Here is a 21,044-nt window from a genome sequence, read left to right as displayed (position 1 = left end):
TTCATAATTCAAGCATAGTATTCCATGTTGTTAATTTGTCATTCGCCCAACACATATATAATGAAGGTAGCTGGTAGCACCAAACTATAGATAAATATACAAGTAATGTAACTAACATGGGAGAAACAATTAAAAAATATATGTGGAGAGAAATGTTGTCTTATCAAATAATTCAGGATCGGCTTTGAGGTATAGCCGGCAATGTTCTCAGGTTTCTCTTTCATGATTCGCCTTGAGTTCTCGAAATTTCTAGTCTTATTCTAAAATAATTTTTATATTTTATGTTGTTATATTGTTACTCTTAATTATTTGATCAATTGAATTTTATTTTATTTTTCTACAACGTAATTTTAAACTCAAACACATTACAGATTCAGAGTCGAACTCAAACTATATAGCACAATATGAATCAAATTAATAAGGGCGGGAAATGCAGCCATAGTTTTCAGTCTCTAATAAATAGTATGATATATGGTAGGTTGGCTCAAGGGTTTTAGATAATTAAAGTTAGGAGGTTGGTAGAGAGATGGTACTACGGACAGTTGTTAGTTCCTTCACGCTTTTTAAATACTTATTTGGGCTTTAACTAAAGAAGTGATAGGTTACCCACCACTCCTATCTCCCTTATTTCTCCTCCTCTCAAAGCTTATCCATTTCCTCCATAGTCCATATCAAAAAAACCAATCCCTTCTTCACCAAAAGACAAACCCCGTAAAGATTCTAAGAATTCAAAATCAAATATATAGATTAAGTAATCAATTGAAAATTCAATTGGAATATAACTGAGTGAACAACTTACTTACCAGACAATCTGGTAGGTATGTTACTGTTGGACTGTGGATCTAAATAATTAATTATTTTTGAATTCGTAATTTTTGTAATTGAGTGTATTTACCGTTATACTTACAGTCAGAGTTTGAATTTTTGCTTTTTTCTTCCTTATTTTCTTGTAATAAAAAAAATTAATTATTTAAATTCTTATTTGAATGTATGATTTAAATTTAAAGTTTGACAATATATAAGGTCTATTGATTTTAACTATTAAATTTTAATAACTTTTTAGTTTAGATATTAAAATTAAATAGCATTTTAGATTAGGTACTAGTTCAAAAGTCAAACAAAATAATAAAGTAAAATGTATTAGAATTTATAAATATTACATCACATGCCACTACAATAAAAAAAATAAAATAATATTACATTAATTTACACTATATTGTATTTTAAAAAAATCAATCCAGTCACAATTTAACTGTGACTGTTTTGGTAAATTGAAAGAGACAACTCACACCACTATACTATGTATTATTTTGAGTAAAAGTATTGTTTTGACCTCTATTTATACTATATTGTAGTATAATTTCTCTAAAAAAAATCTAATTAAGTCACAACTTAACTGTGACTGTCGTTCAATTACGACTAAATTTGAAGTTGTGAGTGTCGTACAATCACAATTAAATGTGAAGTTGAGACTATATTAGCAAATTTTCAAGATAATATAAAAACCTCAAGAGCTATTTTGTCAAAATCTTATAAATTTTAAGTTTTAACTAATAGTCATCATATGTGGGCCAAAGAACAAAAATGTCAAATGAAAAAAGCTCAAATCAAAGAAGCCAACATATTTGTGACATAATCTAAAAAACTACATTTAAATTTGGTAGTTCAATTGAAATATTATATGGTCTCCATGCTATACCAAAAAATTATTAAAATTTGATATTTAATTCTAATTTTTTACAATATATAACATGCTAAATATTTAATAGTTTCGTTAATAGTTTCATTTAACGAAAAACTTACCTATCATAATACTATAAAAGAGATAGACATTACTGTAAAAGTTTTGCTCCAATTTACGGGATATAGAAAATAAAAAGGAAATATGCTTTTCTTTTTAATAATGTCCAAATAAGGGTAGTAAGAATTGAAGACATTATTGTGTTCTTGCCAACGTATCATTATGCCTATTTGAAAGAAGATGCAGAGTCATCATTTGTGTTTGGAAGAAAAATTCACAAGAATCTCAACACCCCCTGCCCCTAACTTGGGTACATAGAGAGCCCAACAAAAACTAGATTACATTATTTATCAACCCTTACTTTAATTTGCAGGTGGCAACAACCACCATAACATGGCAGCAAACCCTTTTGAAGATCTGGTGAGACTCTGACAAATCCCAACTTAATTAGTCCTTTCGGATGAGAAAAAATAAAATAAAATAAAATGAGGAACTTGTGCAGAGTGCAGACTCATTTTTAAGAAAACAAACAGAGAAACGATTCACATTCTAATAAATGATCAGAAACATTCATCAATCAGCTGTACTGGTATTATACTAATAATAATATGCACTAATAGTCATAAAAATTAGAGACAGGAGAGAAAATCAGAGAGAGCTTTTCCAAAAGATTATAATCAAAGCAATCTCTTTCTCATTTCTCTCTCTCACTCTGTTGATAACTAACATATTACAACAACAATTTCATGACTTAATCAATCTCATTTCATCTCCAAGCTTCTGTAATCCAAAACCCCACTTTTCAAGCCCAAGAAATCATAACCAATATTGGTGGTGCCACTGCTGGTACCAATATTATCAACCCCACAGCTGCAGGCCTTTGTGTCCTGCAACCCCAAACTGCAAGAAAAGCAGAGTCCCCTGCTGCCACTCTTCAGAGGCTGATCAGCTTGTTGTTGTTGTTGGGAAGGAGGGCTGATTCTGAGCTCTAGATTCAAGTCTGGGCACCTTTCTTGAACTGGGTTTTTAGGGTCTTTGCCCACAAGCCCATTAATGATGGTGGGTTTTTGATCTTCTTCTTTAATAGCAGAAGCAGCAAAAGATATTGTGGTGGTTGTGGCCGAGTCCTGAGTTGGGGTCGAGTCGTTGAGTGGTCTGTGAGTTGCAGGGTCAATCCCTCGGTTCAAAAGCTTTCTTCTTATGTGGGTATTCCAGTAGTTCTTTATCTCATTGTCTGTTCTTCCAGGTAGTCTTCCAGCAATCAAAGACCACCTATAACAAAATCCAAACAAAACCCATTAGTCTCAAACCACTCAAAAGCTTGTACACAACTTGAAAAACTCTGTTTCTGTTTTTTTTTTTTTTTTGGAGTGTATGAGTTTGTTTGGGTTATTAGTAAGAGCCTTACTTGTTTCCAAGGAGACTATGGAGTTTGATGATGAGCTCGTCTTCTTCTTCAGTGAAATTGCCGCGCTTGAGGTCTGGTCTGAGGTAGTTGATCCAACGCAGCCTACAGCTCTTGCCACAGCGGAGGAGGCCGGCGGCTTTGGGCAGCGAACGCCAACAGCCCTCGCCGTGAGCTCGGATGTATGCAATGAGGCGATCATCTTCTTCTTTGGTCCAAGCTCCTTTGTTTGTGTGAGCCTTTTCACAGCAAGGAGACCTTCCCATTTTAATTAGGAATTAAAACTGTTGTAGCTAAAGATGGTGTTTTTGTAGCTAAAGAGTACTTGGAGAATTGTAGCTAAAGATGATTGTTTTTGTTTGCTACTTTTAGCCGCAGGACTAGGAGAGAGTAGGAGTGGTGGTGGATATGGAGCTAGGCCTTGTTTTTTGTATTGCTGCAACATAAAGGCCGGCCCTTGTGAGGACTTGGCGTATGATTTTATAGGCTTTTGACTAAGAGGGAGGGAGGGAGAGAGAGTTTGAGAGAGAGAGAGAGAGAGAGAGAGAGAGAGAGAGAGAGAGAGAAGGGGACCCTAATTGCTTCTAGATGTGAGTTGGTGAGACAGGTTAGAGGGAGTGGCTGGTGGCCTCTCTCACACTTGATGATATTATGGCATCAATCACATATAATAAGTTAAAGGGACATTAACTACGGCCCTACGGGTAACCTTCAGGTAGGTGTAAAGTATGGTATATATTTATATATATATATTATAGGCAAGACATGGTGTGATTCTTCCAATTCTTTTATCTTGTGTCTGGAAACTTTAGATAAATAATTTCAATTGCCTCTGAAAACCTCCCCCAAGGCCCCAACTCACTAGACAACATGTACAACACATGTACATGGAACTAATATGTATATATGATATGATAATTAAATTAGTCCTGTGGTTGGTACCATTTGATCATGCTGACCATGAGGCTTGTTTTGCATCTCAATTGTCATTTTACCGAGGCAATTTGATTCTTTCAGACTAGTTTTATTGCTTGTTGGTGAGATTTTGAATGCCTCAGAGGGAATGTCATGATGACCCAGCTGAGTAAATGTGGATTTGGGAGTGAAATGCTCAGTTATATATATATACATATATCCTGAAACAAATTTCTACTTACATGAACCAGATTCAAAAAGCAATGACTTGTTATTTTAATAAGTTAGTTGTAGTGGGTTTTTGGGAAGAAATGTCACAAGTGGTTTGGCTATTCTTGTGCATATGTACAGAGATGGTAGTTGTGGTTCTTTATTCTATTGGTAATGCATGAGAGAGAGAGAGAGAGAGAGAGAGAGAGAGAGAGAGAGAGAGAGAGAGAGAGGGTTTCTAGAAGGGTTGGAAGTTGGGTTGAAGGGGCAGAATGGTGATGATGAAAGAAAAGGAGAGAAGAGGAAATTTAAAGATAATGAGTGTGGTACTGTGGTTGTAGTTGTATGTGGGCTTTGGTTCACCCTCCACTTTTCCTTTCCTTTTCTCCCCCCCAACCTTGTGGTGCAAGTTTAGGCAACAAGGGGTAGGGTTAGGGATGGGAAGGTTGATTCACCTTTTTGTTGTTATCTCCCCTCCCGCCCCCCAAACCCAATTTGCATATTATTTGTTACCCACCACCACACATGCACTCTTTCTCTCATCATGAATTTCAAGTGGATGGTAGGAGTTAAGGATCATGGGCAGAAGTTGTTTTCAAAGGAGAGTGAGACAGGTCCACTTGTGTCTCTTTGTGTGTGAATGTTGTGTGTGTGTGTATTTCACCTACCTTTTTTCGTCCTTTCTGACTGTCCTGGCGCATAGTCCAACTCTGCCCTTCACTCTGATGTTGAACTTTGGCATGATTTATGATCTCATCCCCACAAAAAAGTACCATGCTTTCTTTCCTCACAAAACCAACAAACCTCATCCATATGTTTTGCATTAATAAACCATTACAAACACAAATCAGAAAGAAAAAGAAAAAACCCTCAAAAGCTATGCGTGTAACTAAAAAAAAAAATATATGTATCAGTCACACTTTAACTTTCTGATCTTGATGGCTCATTCTTCTACTACTATAATATTGTTAGATCTGTTTGTATAAAACAGGGTGTCCTTGCTACAGACGAACTCTTACTTAGAGTGGATTAATCAATTGATCCTACCTCTAATCTCCTGTTATTAACGAACTGCAATCAATAATTGCAATCTGTTTGGTTGTGTATGACACTAGTGACAGGCACAATGGTCTCTGTCGCAGCCAGTTTTCCTACACACAAACCCACATTAGCACATGGACAATGCAAAACAGAGAAAATAAACGTGAGAAAAAGAATCAAATGACAATTAGGTAATTGGTTAAGGGAATTGAGTCGAGGGAATGGGTTTGACTGTGGATCGGCAATTTCATCACACAATGTGTTGTGACTTGTGAGTGGTGACAGCCAGCACATCAACACGTGGCTGTCATGTGCTTAGGTATTGAGGAAGACTCGTGGGGCAGTGGGGCTTCTTGTCCTAAAACCCTTACCTTACCTACCTACCCTTTTGGCTTCCCTGCCCTGAGTGCCCTCCCCATGTGGGGCTCTCTGAACCTTAAGAGCAGGGTCTATTTTCAATGACCCACATGGTGGATAAAGCTTCAGAAATGGCTAACTCCTAATTACTCCCTCCTAGTATTTTGGTACCCATTTTGATATAGACAATATATCTCTCTTTTTTTTTTTTCCTTTTCTTTTATTTCCTACGCAAATTATGGGATACACCATGTACAATCTTATATCACCATCTGACCATGTTTTTGGGAATTTACTTTGTTTTAAGCAAGATAGGTAAGCACATAAATGGCATAGAAAATGGGTCTAAAAAGAATAACAACCAGAGTGAAGTAGTTTAAGTCATATATTAGGGATAGTAAAGATCTCTAGTACATCAATTCATACTAGTCTACAAGGTAAAATGGTTGTAAATTTAGAAAATTATAGAGTATAATCGATATACTGTCACGTGATATAACCAATATAAAATGTAAGGGTATTATTAGACAATGTGTTTATATTAGTAGGTATATTATTAATAACATGTACTTATATTAAAACACATACTAGTTATACCACGTGTCAATATATCGATTATATAGAATAATTTCTCGTAAATCTGGTGCACCAACTGCGCTGTTAATAGCTAATAAAAAGAGAGAGAGAGAGAGGGAGAGATTACTGAGAGAAACAAAACTGGTGAACAATGCATAGAGAAAAATGTCTTTTTCTGCACAAGCCCCATATGCATCCATGCTTAGAGCATGTCTTCTTCTTTACGATGACGTGTATTCAAGTCTACAAGTAAAACTTTCAAGAGAGCAGAAATAAGTAACTACAAGGGCGGAAATTTTATTATCAGGCAGTCTGATATGTAATGTTTTTTAGACTTTCAAACATCAATCAAGTAAAATCTTGTTTGAATGTATAGTCTAATACACAGTCTAACATCAGAACATGTCAATTATCTAGCAAGTTTATGTCAGTTGTGCATTATATTATTTACTTCAAAATCAATAAGTTCACTTGTACGTTTCTACTAGCCATTCTAAGCTGCCAAGCAGAAATAAGGCCTCTGCTAATTATTTTTATCAGATACAGATTAAGTACAAACCTCATCATTGAACCACAAAAAAAAGAAGGTACAATAGTGATCAAAGTAACTTATTCATAATAGATCAAAAGTTATCAGCCAAGCAAGTCTACTTCAATCTTTTGCGAACTTCATACAAGTAGCCCAGGGTCACAACAACAGCAGCAACTGCAACTCCAACTGCGCCATGTGCTAGTATGGTGCTGTCCGCGACAATTATCTTTGAGGGAGAGGAACTTGGAGTAAACCCACGCTCTGAAAGTTTCTTATGTGATTCAGCATAATCTCTGAAAAATGTGTCCTCATCCTGCCATATGCCAAATTTAACAAAAGTAAGAGAGAAAAAAACAGCAAAAATAAATTGGCATGTATAACTTATATTAAAAAGCATTAAGGTTAAGCATAAAATGGGCACGAGATGTAACCGGGTCAGGATCACATGTACCGTCCCTGCCTTGCCCTAAAAATTCTTCAACCCATCCCTGCCCTGTGTCCCGCTTCAAGGTAAATTCCCACCCACATTATGGGTCTTTTTTTTACACCCCATCCTTGAATGTTCTGTCCTACCACCTTTCTTTTTCATATTAGCTTAGCTAAAAGACTTAACAATTTTTTGCTTAAAATTTAAACAAATAAAAATATTAGTCCAAATGGTCCAAATAAAATGTTAAGCTAAGATGATCACATATAAAGTTTATAAACATTGAAATTTGGCACAACTGATATTAAATTAGATGTCAAATCTAAAAATAAAAAACAAAACCAAATAATATGTATTACAATACTATAAACATATGCGAAGTGGACCGAACAGCATAAGACAATGGCATCCGCATCCTGCCTCTGGCTTTAATTTTAATTCTCATCTCCATAAGTCACCCTGCTGTTTGGGGCAGGGCCCCGAACCCACCCATGTCCATACCTAGCTAAGCACCTCAGTCTAACAAAGTTCAATCAATTCCAACAAAGCACCACATTGTGAGTTTTGTATTTTGCCACAAATGGTCCTGTCCAAGAACCATAGCAAGTGTGGAACTTAACCATATTAGCCTCAGCTATGAAGTGGCCACGATCACCTCAAGAGGTGCTTTGTTACTGCATTGTGGAGCAATGAGGCCATTCCAATCCAGTATTGGTTAAGGTCAAGTCAGACCAAAACTCAGACCAAATTGATTTCACTAATAACTAACTCAATGTCATCAATTTTATGTCAAAGCAAAACTCACGTGTCAGGAGAAAAAAAAAAAAAAAAAAAGGGAGAGATTTTAAACTTGAGTAGGCTCCACTCTGTGTAGGTGAAAGCAAAAGCTTTTAATCCAGACTAAACCTGTTTTATAGTATTGTTTACAACTTATAAGCTGATTATAAGAAGTCAGCCACCTTATAAATAGCTCAATATAATTCTACCAATTTCCAAGGGGTTGGCAGGTTAGGGTATATCAGATTTCGCACAGGCCATGGATAAGCCACATTTGTAAAGACAGTACCAACTTCTACAACAACAAGTCTGTAAATTAACCAAGATTTTTTACCAAAATAGAACTGAAACAAGCCCAAATTACCTTTGCATACAGCTCAACATATTTACGAAACTCAGGATCATCCATTAAAGCTGTATCTGTTGGAAGTCTCAACAGCCCCTCTGATTCCCCTTTCAGCAGTTCCCTGGTACCAACAACGAGTACAACCGCATGTTCATAACCACAGACGTGCATGCATAATGACATAAAATGACCAAATTTGTACACCCATCTAAATCTTACACAAAGTATGAGTTATCAAATTTCAGAGGTTCCCTAGTCCATGGACCATCAAAACCAGATCTCTCTGGATGTGCCCTTCCCTATAAGACCATAGCAAAAGACACAGAGTAAACATGTCTATCTAATAGAAATAGCAATGAAGGCCATATATAAATGCAAACAAGAAGAAAGAATTACCAGTGTATGACCCCCAGACAATGCAACAATATCCTTGTTAGAAAGCCCCATTCGGTGGAATATGTCTTTCAGATGTTGTGCACCTATTACCGAAAGACCAAAATCACCGACAAGAAATGCAATGAAAGCTAGAAGAGAGGGGAGGGGAGAGAGGGTTGAGTTTTAACATAGTAGCTTATAGCAATGCCATGGGTTAAAAAAAAAAAAAAAAAAAAAGCAATCCCACATCTTCAAAAATATTTCTTATAAAGTATCTTTCAAATTATATTATAAAGGATGAAAAAGCTTTACTTCCTAAAAGAAATTACAGTAGTGTGACAACAATAAACAAATAATATTAGAAAAAGAGTCAGAAGGCCTCGTAGTGCAACAGCTACATTCAGAAATTAGCTTTATTAAGTTCTACAAAGAATCTAAGCATGTGAATGACTAGAACTATTTGCACAAACACCTCATGACCAAAACCTAGAACTATAAAATGTGGTCATGTACACAAATGACATGTTCTGACACGGATGGAAAATTGCTTAACAAATACGTCTGACTGTTATAAGTTTGTGGTACATGAACCACTAAAAGTAAAACAATTATAAGAAGTAACAAATTGAACAAGATAACTCATGGCCAATAAACTTTGTGCCTTACAAGAGAATTATGCTGCCACTCTATACCCATGGAAGTACTCTCCACAAATTTAGAAAACAATATAGATAACCTCACTATTCAACGCATGCCCTCCAGCTATAATTAAATTTATAGTACATGGAAAATCATGCTATCAAAATTCCAAAACCTCCAATCTGAAAATTCCTAACATTCTTTAGTTATTGTCCAATCAAGACGCTAGTATAAAACAAACCAGAATACAAATATATTTAGATAGGGTGAATAAAACTTGCAAAAGATATCTTAGGTATTGGAACTGACCTTGTTTAGCATCTGGAAGTCGTCCTTCCTTAGGAGAAATTTTTGAATCCTAAGAAAAACAACAAAAAAGTAGATGAAAACTTGAAAAGAAATGATAAGGAGACCAGCTATGTTTCCTGAAATAAGTTACCACAACATACCTTCCTGCCAGGAGAAAATTCAATGGTGGGACCTCCAGTGACCTCAACTGCGACAACACCCGCAAGCTGAAAATACAAGTAATTGGGTCCCTTAATCAATATCTTCATTAAACAATTCATGCTATGTCCAACAAAGTTAAGGAAAAAACTTTGAAGATCATTTGTAAAATCTCCTCATTTGCAAATAATTTAATGTAACTAAAAATATATTACAGGCAAAGTAACTCTTGCAAAAAGTATAATCACCTGGTATAAGTCTGCATATGTAATCCTTGGATGCTTAGACTTCACTTCCTCTGAAATCAGAAGAGAAGCCCCCGTCAAAATTACATAAAGAAGAATGGAATGAGAAAATTGACTCTCAAATGCAGTAATTGTAGTTAGTCTTTGTAATCAGCGATCATAATATCTTGCATAAAGCCATCAGCATAGTACTTTTGTTACATAAATATTGGCAAATGTATGGCACCTTGGAGGCAACCTAATATGCAGCACATTGACACCTGTAATACAGGCGTGCTCATGTGCGGTTTCATTATAGTTCCATTGCTCTGTTTAGAAATAAGGGTCTGAAGCTAACCTAACTAAGCACACTGGGAGTCCTCTCAGTTGCATATACAAGATAGTAAAACCATCTAAACTTCATAAGAAAGAATATGCTCCTCCAGGTCACAAATACACTACCAACCCAATGAACCAATTAAACCTATATACAATTATAGCACATTAGCACACAAGAAACATAACAATTATCATAGTTTTCACTTCTCATATACATAATTGCCTTTTTTAAATATGTACTTTTGTTACAATTACAAGACTAAGTTTAATAAATCGAATAAAGATTGATGATATAAAACAACACAAGCATACCGCAAAAATCAATAGCTTTCTTCAAGCCGCTATTGGAACCGTGAGTGAACTCTTCCTCGTTCCTAATCGACCCATTAGGCCCACCCGTCTTTGTCTTTGCATCGTAGGTGCCAGCATCGTGCCACCTAGAAACTCACATCTCACAGAGTATTACAATTTCAACAAAATCCATACAAACAATGACATGCGAAATTGTAAATAAGAAAATAAAAGGTCAATGCGTAAGTATGAAAGAGTGAGTGACAGTTCTGTTTGGCTACTGAGAAAACACACAAAATGAAAACAAAACTAAATCTTAGTGTCGTTTCCTTTGGTTTGTCTTTTATCCCAAATTTTCTCGGGAAAAAAACACCGGAGAGAGAGAGAGAGAGAGAGCATACGCCAATCGGAGCATGATCGGAGCGCAGCTTCTGCTGGAAATGAGAGCGCGGAGATCACGACGAGCCTTGTCGACTTCTTTGAGGTAATCTTTGTCAACGACCGGTGCAGCCATCGAAACCCGGAACTTACTGAGTCACTGCAACTGCGACTCGGAGCAAAGAGGAAACGAAGAGAGTGAGAGCGAAGAAGGACCAATGGCGCCTCTCTATAAGCCTCAGCTTTAAGTCCGACGGACTCAAGAGCCGTGCTCACACGCGCTCCACAATTTGGATTTTCATCCTTCTAAAAAATAAAAAATTGGTCTTCCTTATTTTTGTTTTGTTTTATTTAATCATCGATTTACCACCCAAAACTGTAACTCATTCTCATTTTACCATCTGAGTTTTTGTCCCAGATTACCACATGTAACTTATATCCGTGTCTCATTTTATCTTGTTCCGTCAACAATTCCGTTAAAAATGATGACATGGCCGTTAATGCTGACGTGGCGCGCTTGATATGTTCTACATGTCACATCTTTTCTTATATTTTCTGATTTTTTTATTTTTCTATTTTTATAAACTTTGAAAATTAATTAAAAATACCTCCGAACTTAGAAAAATACACGCAAAATTCCTACTGACTTGTCTTGACTAGTACTAATTTACTATGGAGTCAAAATACTAATTTTCCCACTAAAAATTTTCAGAAAATTTGGAAAGTCCAAATTTATTTCTAGAAAATTAAAATACTCTAGACTCTTTGGAAATTCATAGGATAATCTCCCGAACTCCAAAAAATATGAAATTTGCATCGTTAATCTTTTAAAAACTAACAATACCTTTCTCGTGAACACTTGCTACCCAAAAGACCTCTCAGGCTTAGAGGAAAATAAATTTCCCTATAAAATAAATTTTAGAAAAATTCTATAATTTCCGTAAAGTTTCGAAATAATTCTCTAAAACAGGCTTTTGGTAATTTTCAAAATATTTTTGAGAATTTTTCCAAGAGTTTGTGAAAAATTCTAGAATTTATTTAATAGAGGAAAATTTATTTTAATTTTTTAGAAATAAATTTGGACTTTCTAATTTTTTTGGAAATTTTTAGAAAGCAAATTGGTAATTTAACCTTATATTAAATTAGTGCTAGTCAAGACGAGTCCGCAGAAAATTTAGTGTGTATTTTTCTGGGTTTGGAGCTATTTTTAATTAATTTTCAAAGTTTATAAAAATATAGGAATAAAAAAATCTGAAAATAATAGAAAAGATGTGACATGTGGCGCACATCTAGCACGCCACGTCAGCATTAACGGCCAAGTTATTATTTTTAACGGAATTATTGACGGAACAAGGTAAAATGGGATACAGATGTAAGTTACAGGTGGTAATCTAGGACAAAAAAACTTTCAGGTGATAAAGCGAGAATGAGTTACAGTTTTGGATGGTAAATCGATAATTAAGCCTATTACAATATCTATTACTATTATTGGAAGAATTCACTTAGAAAAAATATTAATTATGTGCTTTCTATATTAAAGTAAATTTTAAGTTTTAAAAATAAAGTAAATAATTTTAGGGTTTTTTTTTATTTTTAAGTCCACTTGGAAAATAAGATTGATAACTCAGCTCACATGCTACAGTAAATCTCATTCCGGTCCACTTTAATAAAATGTGCGCAACACGAAACCTACCAAGTGTTTAGCAATTTTCACTATCTAACATTGGCAATTATTGTCACGGTACAACAGTGGCTATTTGAACTGCACAAAAATAATACTTATAGATATACTTTTATGTCTTTTCTTACATAAACATGTCAAAAACTAATAAAACCAATATAAAACACACAATTTAAACTTATAAAGTCACATTCACTTGTGTTATAACATAACAATTACTGTTATTAATTGCCATTATCCAATTTTGAAGAAACTAGGTTAGCACTTCCTTTGAAATTGGGCCAAAATACCATGCATGCTATATTGCTATATCAGTTCTTTTTCTTTTTCTTTTTAACCCCAAAATTAGAGAAGACCTTGATAGGTCCTCTTGTCTCTGCTAGTGCTTATGATGCATGGAAAACTTGAGGAACCAAATTTTCTTTCCCAGTTGATTCAATTTTACAAGGAAGTGATCTGCACGCTTCTTGGGGTTTGGTTTTGGAAGCCTTGCATAGATAGGCCATGAAACTTTGGAAGTCCTACATACAGAAGATTGGTAATGAGGGGATCAAAAAAGAAAGGAAAATAAGAGAACCCAAAGGTGTTTGATTGATTGCTAATTAGTGACCAACCCCTTGAAGTGGTTGATTAATATTGCCAACCACCCATGGCACAAATCTATGTGGGGGTTTAAGCTGAGCAGTTTCCTTAGCATACTCTGTTTCAATCTGTATCAACAATGCCATTAATCCATGAAACTTTCAATTCTCAATTAATGAAGAAGTTCAGAATCACCAGAACAAAATATGAAAAAGAGAGTGAAGTAGTGAACCACATTCCTCCCATATCCAGTGTTGTAGCAATCCATAGGTACAGTTCCCAACCTTGACATTTCAAAGAAACTGGCCTATCCACTGTAGCTAGCTCAGATATTAATTTCTGGTCTTTGATCCTAATACATCATCAAAAAGTGCTGCTACCATACAATGTTCTGAATTAATATCTGAGCTAGATAACGCCAAATGATCACAGAACTTCATTGCACCGTATTTTGTGGTTTTTACATACTCTTGGAAACCTGGAACTGTTCTCAAGGCTGGAAGTTGGTGTTGGACACCTGAAATTGGGTTGAATAGAAAGATTTAAGGGCAAATAAGGAATCTCTCATGAACCCACTCCACATCTTCATTTTAGCCCCCCCTTGAAGAATTATCTTTGCAAAAAAATTAACTAAATCGAAAATCATTTATCCGTTTGATTAAAGGATCATCATTTTAAATGTTTATTGAAAATATATTGTTCCAAGTGAGATTAGAAATTAGATTAGGGTTTATTTCAACAATTAGGCAACCCTGTCTGCAAATCCTTCCCCCACTTTTTCTTAGTTTTTTGTTTTTTGATTTTACTCAGAAACCAAGCAAACCGAAGCTAAATTACAAGCAACGAAACCCAATAATCAATATACCAAGGCATGTACATGAAGAAAAAACAAATCCATGTAGTTTCCCTTTTTGGTCAAAAATGGATATAGTATGAAGACGAGAAAAAGAGGACATTTTATCTCGAGTGGTATGCTAGACTCATTCTTGTTCAGAATTTCATTACCAGCACAGTTATGAAAAAAGAAACAAAAAAAAAAAAACTTTGAGCTTATGAAGCACTTCTCCATTGCAGCTCGAGCTGGATCTGTCCATTCTTTGAGTCTATAAGATGGTACTTCTGGTTGATTCTTTTGTTGGAAACAACATCAGAAAGATTGATTTGGACATAACCCAGAGATTCCTGATCACAAAAGAAAAGATGGTTTCAATCATTTATACAACAACAAAACAAGGATGTGATAGAATTTCACAACATCCAGAATACAAGTAATTTAGACAGGAAGCTGAGTGCAAAACAAGATACTATTTTCAATAATTGTCGCTTTGTCAGCAACAACCCATAATAACCATATTCGAAAGCAATTTAGCATCTGCTTTCAAAAATGAATCCCAAGCATTTCATCTTGTAAAACAGCCAATACAGCAAATGTTTCCAAAAAGGGACGCTAATCGGGCATTAGAAGCACAATGATAGTGTACTATGATTTGCTTTCTACTGTAAAGTTATTCTAAAGGTTATCAACATGAATATAGTTACATGAAGTTTTATGCAAAAGGAGAAACAGGGTACGGTAACTGTAATAGTTGCATACTATCAGATAAACCAAAATGCAGCATGCTAGTCCTAGCAACTATATACAATAGAATCCATGATACTTGTCCACCTTATTACATAGTATAAAAAAAGTTATGTGATCCGCACCTTTCCATGCAGCAGGCCCCCGCCCATCCTTGATGAGGTGCTGACAACCTCAACATGTAGTTTGTCATTAGTGGGAGGTTCTTCAAGCATAAATTGAAAATCCTCTTCCCATCTTGGATCTCTACTCTTCTTCATGTGCTGTACAATCAATAGAACATCAATAAACTTAAACCACGTAACAGACAATCTTAGAATCTCAGAACATCTGACAGTTTCTACAACTCCATTTTTTAAAACAAGACAGACAATTTGGGGAATAAAATTTTTCTAATTTCACTGTTCAAGTGAAGAACAAAGATGCATACATCCTCTTCAGTGTGTGTGTGTGTGTGCAGCCTTTCTAACTTGAACATTTGATAATCTCATCTAATTGATATAATCTTTTGTCCCTTCTCTTCTTTTGAAGAACAAAATGATCAATGCAATATTAGGCATATAGTCTCCCGATGTAACTTTGAATGATAACACAAACTACCCAAATTTAAAAAGAGGCATGTAATGTAATATTGGTTATAAAAAATCTACAGAAAGGTACACATCGTAATATTAAAAGCTGAATATTGCACAAATCAGGCATACATCGTAAGAATATAGCAGGCTGCAAGAGCAGAATCAAAACCAGGATACCTTAGAAGTTTTTAACAAATGTCAGGATTTAAATTTTCAAATGTTCCCAAAACACCCATACCTTGGTCCTTCTTTCCTCCCCTTTGAAAATAAGTCGCACGTGTGGATTACAATGGTGCTTTCCTTCAAGATCTTGAGCTTCATGAACTATGACAACAAGCAAACCTCCACCAGGTGGCGTTCCATCAGGAGCCTTCTGTACTTCTGAAGTTTCTTCAAACCCTTTTGGCAAGTCCTCCTCTTTAAAAGGTTTATAAGTCAATTCCACTTCAAGCTGCCCACGGTTCTTCTCATTTTGAGCATCATTGGAGTCCATATTTTTTAGGAGCTCGAGAGTCAAAACTTTTGGCTCATCATGGGGTAGGTCTTTCAAAGGTACTACATTCATACCCATTTTTTCATGTTTGCCAACCTAAAAGAAGGGAAAAAATGCTTCAGATATACATAATCAAAACATAAAATATGACTTCTGAAAGGAAAACTAGAATAATATACCTTCTCCCAGTCATAAACAAGAAATTCCATAGCCTGAGATTGTGGATCTTTGACAACCAAGTTGAATTCTTCATTCCATTCAGGGTTCAGGTTCTTGTGCTTGACCGTGGTCTTCTTTGATGGAAGGTTGTCCTCAGTGAGCTTTAGTTTTACATAAGGGTCCGAAGCACCAAGAAGATCCTTCTTTTTTAACTTTGTTGCCCTCAGAACCTTCACATTGAGAATTCCTACAGGCCTATTAAAGGCTCTGCAAAGTGCAAGCAATTTTGTCAGCCAAAAATTACAAAAAAACAAAAAGTATTAGTCACACTAAATTTCAGATGAATGCAGAAACATACTTTGAAGCGTCCATTATTGGTACTTCAAGAGTTTTGGGCCAGAGATACATGTTAGCAACCTGATCTTTGATAAGCTCCTGTAGGAAAACCCTTTCTAACTCAGTTAAAACCAATATTACAAAACTGATACATAACAGAACAGCAAGGAAAAGGTTTCTTTGAAATCAGCACAAACAACGAAATACAGAATAATACACCGAACCATTCAACTTCCACCACAAATGGAGGGGTCACAAGATATGAGAAATAGAGCAACCCTAAACTTTCCATAATCTACTTACTGATCAATCTAAATAACATATAAACATGTTTGTATGTGCATACATATAGCCGAGAAACCCTCAAAAGAGAAACATCATTGTAGTTTCTAGTAACACCCCTTTACTTCAGAAAATGGCTTCAATTATAATCAAATGGAACTTTTCCAATAAAGCCAGTTATAAGGTCCCTGTCCAAAAGTCGGAGAAGAAGATGCATATGCATAAAATGTTTCTAGCAAATGGCAGTCTTAAAAATGTATTTACCCCTCAAATACAGATCATTCAACTCCAAGCCTCTGACATCTTAAGACATTCTATTCGACACTTGAATGTATAATCATATACTGCATTCATCAGTTGCATGTACTCAAATCATTAAACTTATGCTAGCAGACAATATTAAATCTCGTACATGTTGCACCAAATAAATTGTGAGATCATTTCTCTGTAGTTGTCCAACAACTATAATGAGTTGATGACACACTAATATAGTAACACTATAAAATGAACTGCAATGTAACCCACAAATGTTTTCATAAAAGCTAGTAAAGGATGGTTGGAGAGAGAGAAGCAGAATCCAGTTTGCATAGCCTCATGATCAGAAAAACAGTTATCTTGTGTGCGGATACCAAGGTAATATAATTATGATCACTCAATCAGATTCCAAGCTAGAAACTGTATAATCCTTTAAGCTTAACAAGTGGAAAAATAACTTTTCAATGGGACAGGGCAACACATTCTACCTGGACAAATCTGTAAAGGCCAGGTATTGACATAAGGTCAGCCCCTATAAGCTTCAATCCAAAATCAACATAAGGCTGCAAAACCAAAGAAATATAATCAAAAGAGAAGATTAAAGAGTTACTAGTAAAAGGTATAAGAATATTCCTGATGAAAGACAATCCTGAACATACATTACTAGAATTAATCTGGATTTCCAAAAATAGATTTTAAATGTGTGTTTAAAAATTGTAAGATATGGAGGCTCCAAAAGTATAAAAACAACATTATTTAGCTGTGGTACAATTCTGTAGCCATCAACTAAAAGGTTCCAAAACCAACAAGATGATCCAACTCCCCAGGACCAGCTTGAGCACATAAATTGTCATAGAAAATAATGATGAACTTCCTTGAATAAAATATAAAATATATATACACAAATACATTCATGTTATCAATACCCAAAATATCAGTAAGATATCATTATTAAATAATTATTTTACACACGCAAACCTTGTCCATGAGAGACACATTGATTTGGGCAAAACATGGAAAGCTTGGAACCAAGGGCTTCAAAGTAATACGTGGTGCAGCAAAAACTTGCAAGTCCACCACCTGAAATGAACCGGACATAAAGTATTAACACAAGTAATTCTAACTCTCTCTCTCTCTCTCACACACACACACACACACATTGAAACAAATAAACTAACAGTAGAACATTTTCCTAGCACAGTAGAAAAGAAAACCTGAACAGTTGCTTTCAATCCAAATGCTTTTGCAGCAACAAGGATATTAGGATTTGCAGCCCACTTTATGGAGGGTTCCATAATCAACTCCTTCTCATCAGTGACATAAACTTTCATACCTAAAAACAATATTATTTGGAGAAAAAAATTGAATGCAATGTTCTGAAACTACATCATGCACACATATATATATCCAAGGCAGACACCAGTCCAAAAAAATACAAAAACATCGAGTCGATCATTTTCCCATTATTTATAAGTAATGAAGCAAAGAGGTAGTTAGTTAAGAACAAACAAGGGACCTCTAAGGTGCCTCTGATGTACGATAATAAATTAGCCTCAAAATAAAAAGAGAATCCCCTAATGGTTTACAATTTAAGAAGACAATACGCTACCAAATAGGGATTAGAAGTTTCCAATAACTCAAATGAGACACTGTTTAAAAGAGAAACTCTAGAGAAGAAACACAGGTCTGCTAACCTTGAAAAGTTGGTGGTAAGGAACCTAAAGTCAGTTTTTCAAATTCAACAGACTCAATCTTGTAGTTTGGAATTTGCTCAGCAATTATGGGCTTTGCTATATCTTTTGCAGTCTTGCAGATCGCCTACATAAGAATAAAATATAAAGCCATGAACCATTAACAAGAAGTCAACAACACAACAAACTAAAAAGAATTCCAAAAAATAAAAATCAGATTGTATAAATCACCTTGTCGAGATAAGGCCACATATATTCAAGAAATTTGTTTAGCCAATCAAGCTTCACAGGGCAAAAAAGAAAAAGAAAAAATAGTTAATAAAATAAGTGCTAAAACACTATACTGATAAAACCCATAAAAGATATGATATCAATGAAAAGTAGTTACAGACATTAGCTACATACACGATCATAGTCTGGATTTTTCACCCAAAGAGGTATCTCAGGAAGCATTTGCTGTAATGTTTCTGTGTCTTGCTCAACCAAAGGACGAATTTCAGGATTCTGCCCAACCCAAGGCAATCAGTTAGGCTCAAACAAATGCAGATAGAGATGTCATATTTTTCCAACATATGCAACATGCTGCACATCTGTTTCTTCTTTTCATTTTTCTGATCTTTTTTCTCTACACTTCTACTCTTGTAAAAGTTATTTAAAAGAAAAATACATGTTTTCCTAGTGTTTTGGTAGTTTTGATAAAGATCTGCATCCATTTCAAGTCCCTACTATTTGTCACCATCATAATTTATCCTCAATTTCTCTTGAAATAGTCCTTACACAGAGATACATTTAAGGGTTATAAAATAAGCAGGCATTCGTGCTTTTCTGCATGTATTGCTCAAGAAGTATGCATGCTTGTTTAAGCATAGTCCCATTCCCAGTAAACCCACTTGCATACATGTATGTGCTAAGGCTTCAACCCTCTGTGAGTTGCCATAACTGCAACCATGTTGTGCACAAAGCACCCACATTGCTTGCTTCATGGTTGTGCAGCTGACTCTAAAAAAGTCTCCCACTCCATCAGTATCTAGATGCAGATGACAATGCTGCATCACTCCCAAGTCACAACTAGAAAACACACACTCACACTCTATATACCCAAATAATTTCCAAACAATTTCTTATTTCTCTACCCCTTAAAATCCTTTAAATTTAATATCCATTATGGGTTGAATGTGCAATAAATCAACAACAAATCAAAATGGCAAAAAGGAACGATCCCTTTGACAAGCTTGCATAATTTGACAAGGAAAAAAAAAACCAAATCAAATCTTTTATGCATTAAATTAATCTAAAACGACCAAAACCCAAAACAGGAAATAGAAAAACTATAACAAAATAAGAGGAATAATGGTGATATTGTATCAGAATGGAAGAGAGGACCTGAACATCTGTGGATTGGACATAGATGAAAAGGAAATAGCCAGCTACGAGACCAATTGATATACCAACTCCAAATCCACACAACCCAAATATTGTACTGAAAAATCCCATTTTTCTCAATCAACAACCGCAAATCACGCTTCTTCTCTACCGCTTATTATTTTGAGATCTTCAAGAAAATGGCCATTTTCAACTTCTTTTTTTCAGATCACTCACTAATGTTGCCTTAAAACAGCAAAAAAGCAATAAATATTCAGAGTAGAAAATTAATGCAATGACTTAATTGTCCTTCGTGGATTGCTATGAAGAGAGAGAGAGGGAGAGGGAGAGAGAGAGAGAGAGGGAGAGGGAGAGAGAGAGAGAGAGAGAGAGAGAGAGAGAGAGAGAGAGAGAGAGAGAGAGGGCAACACAGATGGTGCTGGCAGTTTTTGAAACTGAAGAGGCAGAGAGACGCATAACGCATTTGGATTCTCTAATGGAGTCAGTCGTCGTTTTTTACAAGGCTCTCTCGTTATTTGCGGAGCGTGGATCAGACGCGTGAACGGTGCGGTGGGCTCGTACACGTGGCGGGATGTCCTTTGGCGGGTAGAGTTGGCGGCGGGTGACCAAAAAGCCGGTACCAGGAGACGCCACGTGGATCGGTGGGGTTGTATTTTTGGTGTGCTGTACGGAAGCTCAGGCCAGTGAAAGCCGGATTGCTTTCGTGTGTGGGCTCCGGTTTGACTGGATTCGGGCCCATTTGATTTTATCCGTCCGTCACGTGTTAGCTTAGATAGCGACCTCGCCTGTTCTTTTTAGTTTTTGCCACCGTTTTCTTGACAATGAATGCGCCATTATTTTGCGTGATATTACGGTTTTATATAATAATTTGACATAAATTTAATTTAGACACATAACTATATAAGCTATTTCAACAGAGTTTATGATATTTAAAATATTTTAAATATACACCCGATCTATTATCTAAATTGAAAAATGAATTTATGTCCATTGATTCGTTGAGAGATT

At 35.5% G+C, this 21,044-nt stretch overlaps 3 protein-coding genes across 4 annotated transcripts; all 3 read right to left on the bottom strand.

The window, feature by feature from the left end:
- Positions 1 to 2,310: 2,310 nt before the first annotated feature.
- Positions 2,311 to 3,633, bottom strand: LOC147276405 (myb-related protein 308-like). Its single transcript, XM_086254976.1, has 2 exons — positions 3,150 to 3,633; positions 2,311 to 3,013 (listed from the first exon to the last, which is right to left on the bottom strand). The coding sequence occupies exons 1-2, from the start codon at positions 3,410 to 3,412 to the stop codon at positions 2,503 to 2,505; spliced, it is 774 nt and encodes a 257-aa protein (XP_086111102.1). The 5' UTR covers positions 3,413 to 3,633; the 3' UTR covers positions 2,311 to 2,502.
- Positions 3,634 to 6,666: 3,033 nt separating this feature from the next.
- APX3 (ascorbate peroxidase 3) lies at positions 6,667 to 11,286 on the bottom strand. The gene is made up of 9 exons (XM_086255275.1): positions 11,044 to 11,286; positions 10,664 to 10,788; positions 10,037 to 10,086; positions 9,791 to 9,856; positions 9,651 to 9,699; positions 8,724 to 8,806; positions 8,547 to 8,626; positions 8,346 to 8,448; positions 6,667 to 7,090 (listed from the first exon to the last, which is right to left on the bottom strand). The coding sequence occupies exons 1-9, from the start codon at positions 11,154 to 11,156 to the stop codon at positions 6,893 to 6,895; spliced, it is 867 nt and encodes a 288-aa protein (XP_086111401.1). The 5' UTR covers positions 11,157 to 11,286; the 3' UTR covers positions 6,667 to 6,892.
- Positions 11,287 to 14,122: 2,836 nt separating this feature from the next.
- LOC147276403 (synaptotagmin-2-like) lies at positions 14,123 to 20,351 on the bottom strand. 2 transcript variants are annotated; one of them, XM_086253619.1, is made up of 12 exons: positions 20,037 to 20,351; positions 19,059 to 19,157; positions 18,885 to 18,935; positions 18,657 to 18,780; positions 18,177 to 18,295; positions 17,941 to 18,042; positions 17,451 to 17,525; positions 16,448 to 16,524; positions 16,110 to 16,356; positions 15,676 to 16,026; positions 14,988 to 15,125; positions 14,123 to 14,465 (listed from the first exon to the last, which is right to left on the bottom strand). In XM_086253619.1, exons 1-12 carry the CDS (start codon positions 20,145 to 20,147, stop codon positions 14,334 to 14,336), a joined length of 1,626 nt encoding a protein of 541 aa, XP_086109745.1. In that variant the 5' UTR covers positions 20,148 to 20,351; the 3' UTR covers positions 14,123 to 14,333. The 2 variants fall into 2 exon arrangements, with proteins under 2 accessions (XP_086109745.1, XP_086109746.1); XM_086253620.1 differs by lacking the exon at positions 20,037 to 20,351 and having other exon boundaries at positions 19,046 to 19,110.
- Positions 20,352 to 21,044: the final 693 nt, after the last annotated feature.

This window comes from Dryas octopetala, chromosome 8 (assembly GCF_963921425.1).
Source record: "Dryas octopetala chromosome 8, drDryOcto1.1, whole genome shotgun sequence".
Taxonomy (NCBI): domain Eukaryota; kingdom Viridiplantae; phylum Streptophyta; class Magnoliopsida; order Rosales; family Rosaceae; genus Dryas; species Dryas octopetala.
Note: the sequence above shows the minus strand (reverse complement) of the source record. Positions and strands in the feature narration are given on the sequence as shown.